Source organism: Panthera uncia (genome assembly GCF_023721935.1).
Source record: "Panthera uncia isolate 11264 chromosome B3 unlocalized genomic scaffold, Puncia_PCG_1.0 HiC_scaffold_1, whole genome shotgun sequence".
NCBI lineage: Eukaryota > Metazoa > Chordata > Mammalia > Carnivora > Felidae > Panthera > Panthera uncia.
In genome coordinates this window covers 27,723,809-27,733,922 of record NW_026057582.1, presented here as the reverse complement: position 1 = coordinate 27,733,922, position 10,114 = coordinate 27,723,809, and the positions used below count along the sequence as shown (strand labels likewise).

Below are 10,114 nucleotides of genomic sequence, written 5' to 3'. Positions count from 1 at the left end.
GGGCTCGAGCCCATGGGGCTGCTCTGGGCCCTGGAGCCCGAGAAGCCCTTGGTGCGGCTGGTGAAGCGGGACGTGGAGACGCCCTTCGCCGTGGAGCTGGAGGTGCTCGAGGGCCACGAGCCCGACGCCGGGCCGCTCCTGGGCCGAGCGGTGCTGGAGCGCCACTTCCTGCGGCCGGGGATGCGGCGGGTGCCGGTACGCGCGGGCCGGGTGCGCGGCACGCTCTTCCTGCCGCCCGGTGAGTGCGTTGCGTCCCAGGCTGTTGTAAAGAATTGGTAACTGAGACCCACATTTCCTAAACTTACCGCCGCACTCCCGAGCTTGTCATGCATTCTGGATGGAAGTTTTTCCTCTTTAAATTTCATGCCACTTCCCGTATGCTAAAAAGTGGTTTCTGTCTTTGGGGCTCTCCACTGCCCAGGGCGATGAGCGATCTTATCCATGCCCATTTCTCAGATGGGAAAACAGGCTGCTCGGGGGCTGGCGGGCATGGCCGGGCCAGGGTCACAGGGCAGGTGGGAGCAGCGCGGGGATCAGGCAGGGCAGACCAGGTCACCCCGGGCACCCACCACCCTTCCACACAAATAACCTTTATGTTGGACGAATGCCACTGAGCTGTATGCTAAAAAGTGCATTCAACATACTCACAAAGTGCATTTCTTTTAAGCGCCAGCCACGCAGCTGTATTTCAAATACCAGTGTTAGGTAATGAGTTATGCTGCTGTGCAAGAGTGATCTTTGCCTCTTCTCACATCGAACTTCCAAGGGAGCTAATCTAGAGGCCGTCCCCCGTAATCCTAAAAAAACCAAACTGATTGTCCTCTTCCCCCATCATGAACAGTCAGTCGGTGATTCTCAATCTGGGTTGCTTAACCCCTACTCCTGGAGACATTTTTGTTGTGACAACCAAAAGGTGGGGGAGGATATTATTGGCATCCAGTGGGTAGAGGCCAGAGATGCTGCCAAACATGCCGAATGCACAGGACAGTCCACACAACAAAGAAATATCTTACTCAAAATGTCTGTAGTGCTAAGGTTGAGACACCCTAGTCTAAGTAAAAACAAGGTGCTTACTAGGTTAAAGGGGCCCAGAAACAAGACCCCCTACCCCACCTTTTACAACCAAATTCCAGACTGAAACCCCTCCTGTATAGAAATGCTGGAGTTGCCATATCTCAGAGAATCCCTAAACTGAATTCTGTCATTCTCCAAAACAGGAGGCTCTGCTTTATTCTTACAGCTCGTCAGCAATTCACAACCTTAGCCAGTGGCTGCACAGTCAACTGAAATCCTGTGGTTGGAATTGGATCTTATACATCTCTGTATGTCCAGATTCCTAGAGGCTTGCTCAGGGATATAGTAGGAGCTCAATAAATCATACGGACTGAATCAGTAAGAATCCCCCCACCCACCCAAAAACAAACCAAACAAACAAAAACCTTTTACCACCCATATTGGCACCTGATATTTCAGTCAAGTCAATCTTGTGTCAACTATTTCAATGTCTACTTTGTGGCCCATTTAAAATTTGTTTTCTGTCTCAAAGACTTTTGTAAATAACGTAGAAGGGTTCAGTCATTTAACAAATATGTATTAAGCCAGTGACTATGCTACATAGTGGGATGCGATAGCTAGCGAAGTCAGACATGGTCCTCACTGTACTTACAGCCTAATAAAGGACCCAGGTAACTATACTTGCACCTATAAGCTTGATAAGTGCTATGATAAGGGAAATACAGGCCCAGGGTGCTGATGGAGACATAAAAGGGTATCTGACTCAACTCAGCCTTGGGGGAGATCTGGGAAGTCTTCTGGGAAGGGAGATCTAAACTTTGATTTGAAAGCTGAAGGTCAACCAGGTGATAAAAAGTGGAGAGGGAAGAATAGCATATACTATTTTCAGGGGCCAAAGAGAACAGAGCATATTTAGGGATAGTGTTCTTTAAGGTTGGAGTAGAGAATGCAAGGAGGTGGGGAGTATATCAATACCCCTTTTATATGTAGAGCATTGTACAAATTCTTCAAGCATTCTCAAGTAGATTTTTTTTTTTTGAGGAAGATTTTGTGGAAAAGGTACATCTCATCATATGCTACTTGTAATTTGAAATATATATTTCATTTTTGAAAATTATGTGAGAAATTCTGGAGAAAATAAAGCATTTTGTTCCCCCCTTCCTTCTCCCTGAAGGTTACTAAAAAGGAAAAAAAAAAAAGGCAACATTTTAAAAAGGGTCCTTTTTTCCACTTGCTCCTCCACTCCCAGCCTTCCTTGCTTCAGAAACTTGTCTTCACTGACTGCCAAAATCTGAAACTCCAGAATGTCTCTGGAGAGTCTAAAGCTCCTTATGATCTGTGGTGCTTTCCAGGTGCAGGACCCTTCCCTGGGATCATCGATCTGTTTGGGAGTGGTGGTGGCCTTTGTGAATACAGGGCCAGCCTCCTGGCTGGACATGGTTTTGCTGTGCTTGCTTTGGCTTATTTCAAATTTGAAGACCTCCCTGAATATTTGGACGATGTGCACCTGGAGTACTTTGAAGAAGCTATAGACTTCATGCTGCAGCATCCAAAGGTGAGTTCTGGTGTTTGCTTGAATGCAGGGGAGAGAGGGTAGAGCCAACACAGGACTGGATCTCAAAACCCTACCAGGACGCTGGGGGCTAGAAATATGTCATGAGACACAAAAGTTCCTTCCAAAGTTATTAGGATTATTATTTTCACTTCCACCCATCTCTCTCCAATCCCTAAGACTTAACTGTTTATTTTCCTTTAATTCTTTTTTTTTAATTTTTTTAAATGTTTTATTTATTTTTGAGACAGAGAGAGACAGAGCATGAGCAGGGGAGGGTCAGAGAGAGAGGGAGACACAGAATCCGAAGCAGGCTCCGGGCTCTGAGCTGTCAGCACAGAGCCCGACGTGGGGCTTGAACTCATGAACGGTGAGATCATGACCTGAGCTGAAGTCGGACGCTTAACCAACGGAGCCACCCAGGTGCCCCTATTTTCCTTTAATTCTTGACCATAATTCAAAGAGTTGTACTAAGACATTACTAACCTTAAATTCTGCTTCTCCATCTACCCCCAAGTGGCCTTATAATGCTGAATAAGGCAACTGCTTTCTCTGGGATTCAGTTTTTCTCATTTATAAGATTAATGTAGGGGTACCTGGGTGGCTTAGTCAGTTGAGTGTCCAACTCTTGATTTCAGCTCAGGTCATGATCCCAGGGTTATGAGATCAAGCCCCATGTCAGACTCTGCACTGAGCATGGAGCATGCTTGGGGTTCTCCCTTTTTCCTTTTGCCTCTGTCCCCTGTTCATGCTCTCTCTCTCTCTCTCTCTCTTGCTCTCAAATAAAATAATAATTTAATTTAATTTAATTAAAAAAAAGATTAATGTAGGGGCACCTGTGTGGCTCAGTCGGTTGAGCGTCCAACTTCGGCTCAGGTCATGATCTCACAGTTCGTGACTTTGAGCCCTGCGTCAGGCTCTGTGTTGACAACTCAGAGCCCGGAGCCTGCTTCAGATTCTGTGTCTCCCTCTCTCTCTCTGCTCCTTGCCCGCTCACACTCTGTCTCTCTCTTTCCCTCAAAAATAAATAAACATTAAAAAAAAATTTTTTAAAAAGAGGAAAAAGTTTGACTCTTAAGAAACATTTTTAGGACAGTCGGTGACATTTGAATAGGGACTGTGTTGGATGCTATTAAGGAATCATTAATTTTGTTAAATGTGATAATGCTATTATGTTTTTATAGAAAAAGTTCTTATCTAAGACTGTAAAAAATAATCAAAACATTTTGATGTGATTAAAAGTGGAATACATGCTCTGCAACTATCTAGATTTAAAGAAACCCAAATATTCTAATGTTAAGTAATAAATGTTAAAAAATGTTCTACAAGGTCTGTAGGGTGATCTAACTCTGTCAGAATTCAGGGACTGGTCTGTTAGCAGAGCTGCTAGAACCTCAATGGCCTTGAACTGTGATTATTGGTTTATTAGGGGAGATAAGGCCCCCGGGGGAAAAAGAAGAGACCAATATATCCTATCAGTTCTGCCCTTAGACCTGGGCAAGAGGGGCTTCTGTCCTGGACAGAAGCCTTAGGTGGCCATACTCCCTGCCCACAGGGTGAGGAGTCCAAGGGACCCAGGGAATGTATCCACCTGGAACCCATGTGCCTTACATACACACACACACACACACACACACACTCACACACACACACACAAACACCCCATACCCTTGTGATCTGGAATACCAGAATTCTTTGCCAAATAGCACTGATCCTGCTTCCAGGCCCTATGTCTTTTCTCAGGGTCTGTCAATGTGAATACTCCTAGGCCTTAAATATGGAGACTGGGGCGTCCATATACATGTGTGAGAGGCCCCTCAAGGTACATGATGGAGCCAGGGATGGGAAGAGAAGGAATGGGGGCCAGGGACCAAGGACTGGGGCTAACTCTCCACCCATGCCACGTTCCAGTACAGAATTTCAAGGAGTTCCAAGATTTCAAATTTGAGCCTGACATTATAAACTGTTATGAAGGTATATTTATCAAGGTGGGAGAAAATAATATATTTTATTTTTTTATTTAAAAAAAATTTTTAATGTTTATTTATTTTTGAGGGGGGGGCACATGAGTAGGGGAGGGGCAGAGAGAGAGGGAGACACAGAATCCCAAGCAGGCTCCAGGCTCTGAGCTGTCAGCATAGAGCCCGTTGCGGGGTTCAAACTCACGGACCGTGAGATCATGACCTGAGCTGAAATTGGATGCTCAACCGACTGAGCCACCCAGGCTCCCCAAGAAAATAATATATTTTAATAGTTTGTTTGTTTAATAGCTTTTAAATGTTTAAGTATGGGGTACATGGGTCTCTGTGTCTACTCTTGACCCAGTTGCCACAAATATTAGTGGAAGGCCTGTGTACTAGGAAGTCAATTGATTTGGTTATTAGAAAACACACTTGAGCTTTGTGGATTGTTGCATAAAAAAAAGAAAGCAAATGACATTTAAGAAAGCTAGCTAGAGAATATAAAATCACTGTTTATGTCCTTCATTTACAAATTCTAGGCTTGTTCTCTCTTTTTCAGGTGAAAGGCCCTGGTGTTGGGCTTCTTGGCTTCTCCAAAGGAGGTGACCTGTGTCTCTCAATGGCCTCTTTCTTGAAGGGCATCACAGCCACTGTACTTATTAATTCCTGTGTAGCCAACACAATAACTCCTCTGCATTACAAGGATATGTTTATTCCCAGTCTTGGCAGTGACCCAGGGAAAATTGTAGTTACTGAGTCAGGGGTTTTAATTTTTTTGGATATTTGGGATAATCCACTGGAGGAACTCAACTATCAAAGTATTATTCCATTGGAAAGAGCCCAGGGGCCTTTTCTGTTTCTTGTTGGCATGGATGATCATGGCTGGAAGAGTGAATTCTATGCTCGTATAGCCTCTGAACGCTTACAAGCCCATGGGAAAGACAGACCCCAGATAATCTACTACCCAGGAACTGGTCACTGTATTGAACCACCTTATTTTCCTCTTTGTAGAGCTTCTGTGCATACAGTGTTAGGCCAAGCAGTACTCCATGGAGGTGAGCCAAAGGCACAGTCAAGGGCACAGGTAGATGCCTGGCAGGAAATTCAAACTTTCTTCCATAAACATCTCAATGGTAAAAAATCTGTGCCGTCCAGCAAAATGTGACATTGTAATCATAGACCAGATACTAAGAATAAAAATCTAATTCATACAACATGTATTGGATGAACACATCCAATACAGATGTGTTCCCAGAACACATAGGAAACTTTTTTTTTAAGTTTGTTTATTTTGAGGGGCTTTGGGTGGCTCAGGTTGGTTAAGCGTCCAACTTCTACTCAGGTCATGATCTTTTGGTTCGTGGGTTCAAGCCCAGTGTCAGGCTCTGTGTTGACAGCTCAGAGTCTGGAGCCTGCTTCAGATTCTGTGTCTCCCTCTCCCTTTCTCTCTCTCTGTCCCTTCACTGCTCACATTCTGTCTCTCAAAAATAAATAAATATTTAAAAAATTTTTTTGATAAATTTTATTTATTTTGAGAGAGAGAGAGAGCATGAGCACGGGAGGGGCATAGAGAGAGCGAATCCCAAGCAGGCTCCACACTGTCGATGTGGAGCCTGAAGTGGGGCTTGAACTCACGAACCGTGAGATCATGACCTGAGCCGAAGTCCGACACTTAACCAGGTGCCCCTATGCACATTCATTTTAAATGGTCTTTGGACACTGGAAGATAAAAGCTTGTGGAAGGCATTGTGTTTTTTCAGGTGGTATGTGCAGTGATGCACAAAATCCAATATTTGTGGCCACTATAACGTTGGATTTTGTAGACAGAAGTAAAAATTCCTTGAATTCTTTTTCTTTTTTTTAAAGTTTTTTTCTTTATATATATATATTATATATATATAATATATACAATAATAATAATATATATTATATATTAAATAATATAATTATAATAATATATTATTATTATTAAGTAATCTCTATGCCCAGGGGCGCCTGGGTGGCTCAGTTGGTTAAGTGTCCAACTTCAGCTCAGGTCATTGTCTCACAGTTTGTGAGTTTGAGCCCCGCGTCGGGCTCTGTGCTGACAGCTCAGAGCCTGGAGCCTGCTTCGAATTCTGTGTCTCCCTCTCTCTCTGCTCTTCCCCTGCTCATGCTCTCTCTCTCCTTCAAACATAATTAAAATATTTAAAAAAAAAAAGTAATCTCTATGTCCAATGTGGGCCTTGAACTCACAGGCCCAAGATCAAAAGTTGCATGCTGTATAGACTGAGGCAGCCAGGTGCCCCACATGGGTTGTTTTTCTAAAGCTGGAGATCTTCAAAGATAGAGGGACTTTAACAAGTACTTTTCAAAGAACACACGGTTATTGTATGGCTCTAAAGCAGAAATTCTTGGTCCAGTGACCATTTAGTTTTCAGTGGCAAATATTTTTGAAGCCATAATAGGACACATGACAGTTATGATCTTTAAAAAAAATTTTTTTTAACGCTTATTTATTTTTGAGACAGAGAGAGACAGTGTGAGTGGGGAAGGGGTAGAGAGAGAGGGAGATGGAGACACAGAATCCAAAGCAGGCTCCAGGCTCTGAACTGTCAGCACAAAGTATGACGTGGAGCTCAAATTCACCAACTGTGCCCTGAGCCAATATATTTTATTATATATATATAACCACAAGATATACAATATAATATATATTATATTGTATATTATATATTATATAATATATGTTATTATTTTATATAAATATTAGTATTTATATATTATGTAAATATATAATATACAATGTATAATATAATTATATAAAAATATTAATATATATATAATATATAATATATATATTCCTTGACACAGCAGTTTAATGGAATGTTTTCACCTGGATTAATTCACCTCATTTTACACGTGTTTTAATTAAGATAGAATTCTACAGTGGAAAACATTTTAAATTATATCAATACATTTTTCATCGTAAAAGATTCGAGTAATACAGATAAAGTTCAACCCTCTTAACCCATTACCCAATTCCAGGCTTTTCTTAGGGCTAATTACAGTTATTAACTTGAAGCATACATTTCCAGGGGCACCTGGGTGGCTCAGTCCGTTAAGCCTCTGACACTTTTGATTTCTGCTCATATCAAGATCTCACAGTTCATGAGTTCACGCACCTCCATCGGGCTCTGCACGAAGAGTGCAGAGCCTGATTGGGATTCTCTCTCTCCCTCTCCCTCTCTGCCTCACCACCACTCTCTCTCCAAATTAACTTTAAAAAAAAAGTATACCTTCCAGAACCATATTATTTGCATGTACATACATATATTTGCATTAACGGAAAAATAGGATTTTGTCAATTAAGCACCTTTTTCTTGGGAAAAAAAAGTCATGATGTAAGTTTTTCTGCACATAAAAACATACGTTTTTATTACTTGTGCCAGGCCACGAGACAATAGAGATCATTTCCATAGTGTATAAATCTGTACTGCCTCATCTAAAACGTTTAAAGTTTAATTTTAATCCCCAGCAAAAATAATTTCAGGGAAGGAAAGGAGTCTATTACACAGAGCCTCCTTCAGCAAGGTTTAGGGAATTGTGACCCCAGGTGGCCAGAGAGGGATTTTAAAGAAAGAACGACGAGGATTTTCTGTCAAAAGACCTTTAACTTTTCCTTCTCGCCACGTCCAGCGTAGGCTGGGGATGAGCTCCTGTCTCTTTTAGGCGGTCTTACTAAAAGGACCCCAATACCGTGACCCACCCCGGGCCCTCCTAAGTTGCCCCTTCTTGCAGCCCTTTGCTGAGTAGCGCGGGAGACACCAGCTCGGGTTCTCTGGTCCGCTCAGCCACCTCTGGCCCCACTGGGCCCCGCCCCCGGCCCCGCCCCGCTTGCCCTGCTTCAGCCGCCGGGCCCCGTCCCATTCGGACAGGCCCGGGCCTGCCCTGCGTGGCCCCGCGGAGAGAGCGGACTCCCTCCCACACGAACCCGGCCGCGTGTGTTTGGCCTGAGCCAAAGCCGCGAAGATCCGGGGCCATGTGGAGGACTGTCCATGCCGTGCTCCGGACCCCCGGAACCCCACTCCTGCTCCGGAGGTCAATGTCCACATCTGCCCTTCTCGCCCAGAAGTCTGCGACCTTGACCGTCACCCCCAAGACTGGGCTGGCCGACGAGCTCCTGGATATTAAAGTGGAGGGCTTAGGTCCCAGGGAGCGGGTGACCCTTCGGGCGTCGGCCGTCAGCTACCGAGGCCGCCTCTTCCGATCGCTGGCCCACTACGAGGCGGACGGCCGCGGGGGGTTGGACCTGGCCAGGGACCGGGCTCTGGGCGGCGACTTCACGGGCGTGGAGCCCATGGGGCTCCTGTGGAGCCTCATGCCGGTCGGCTCGGAGGATCCCTGCTTCAGCCAGATGCCGAGAGGCGTGATGAAAACCCCCCTCAAAGTGGAGGTGACCGTCCACCACGCGCCGCAGCAGCAGGCGGTACCGCTGGGCCCGGCGCTGGCCTCTGCCCAGGTGCAGCGCTGGTTTTCCAGCCCGGAGCTGAGCCGCGCTCGCCTGCAAGCCGGCCGCCTGCGGGGCGTCTTCTTGCTGCCCCCAGGTGCGTGAGGTCTTTTCCGCAGAGGGCTTTGCATGGATTTAGGAAAAATGATTTATGAAAGCCGGCTTGCTTTGCTAGCTAACTTTCATCTGAAAAACTGAGCGAGCGCCTCAGTTATTTTGTCGCCTAGACACCAGGTGGGACAGTCACTTTGCTAAATGGTGACTGGGATTTAAATGCAACTTGCTCGGGAACCTCTTTTCTGCAGGCTGCCCACCCTTCAGACTCCCAGTGCTGCAGCTGCAATTACTTGTGACTAAGCATATTCTAGTAAGCATAACATTGTTGTAAAGTTTCTCCCATTAAGTATTTGTTTACCTGTCTAGTAGGCAGAGCTTTGTGTTAACTTTTTTAGTTATCATTTCTTGTAAAAATGACGAGAATAGTGGATACAAATCTATCTGTCACTGGTATCTGCTCAAACCCAACATAACTGAAGCCCTATTACATATATTGTTCACTTTTTAAATTCTGGTTTCACGTTAGGATACCGATGACTTTTTTGTTGTATTTTCTGACATCCTCTAATTCCTTGGAGACCTTCATCATGATGAGGACACTTCTGTTGCTCATTTCATAGATCAAAGAACAATTTATTTTATAAATGAGTAAGCGAGGCCTAAAGTGTTTTACCCAAATCACACAGCTAGATGGTGCTAAAATCAGGGTGCAGTCAAATTCTTTGAGCTCCAAACTCAGACCTCCACAGTAACTAACATGGGCTGAGGAGAGAATGAGTGAAATAGGTTTTTTTTTGTTGTTGTTGTTTTGTTTTGTTTTGTTTTTAAAAGCCCAGTCTGGCTTATCTTCTGCTCTCAAATGTCAGGATTCTTAGGAACAACTAAGAGTCTTTCAAATGAGAGATTTAAAACATTTTCAGGAACACCTGCGTGGCTCAGTTCAGTTAAGCGTCTGATTCTTTTTTTTTTTTTTTTAATTTTTTTTCAACGTTTTTTTATTTATTTTTGGGACAGAGAGAGACAGAGCATGAACGGGGGAGG

At 44.3% G+C, this 10,114-nt stretch overlaps 1 protein-coding gene across 2 annotated transcripts in view; it reads left to right on the top strand.

The window, feature by feature from the left end:
• The window catches only part of ACOT6 (acyl-CoA thioesterase 6), a 79,668-nt gene extending 73,283 nt beyond the window's left edge, over positions 1-6,385 (top strand). Inside the window, exons 2-4 of one of the 2 annotated variants that reach the window (XM_049611411.1) lie at positions 1-238; positions 2,367-2,569; positions 5,087-6,385. The exon at positions 1-238 is cut by the window's left edge and continues 3 nt beyond it. In XM_049611411.1, coding sequence (XP_049467368.1) covers positions 1-238; positions 2,367-2,569; positions 5,087-5,692 — 1,047 coding nt within the window. In that variant the 3' untranslated portion in view covers positions 5,693-6,385. The remainder of the gene's footprint in view (positions 239-2,366; positions 2,570-5,086) is intronic. The other variant, XM_049611409.1, reaches the window with a different exon arrangement.
• Positions 6,386-10,114: the final 3,729 nt, after the last annotated feature.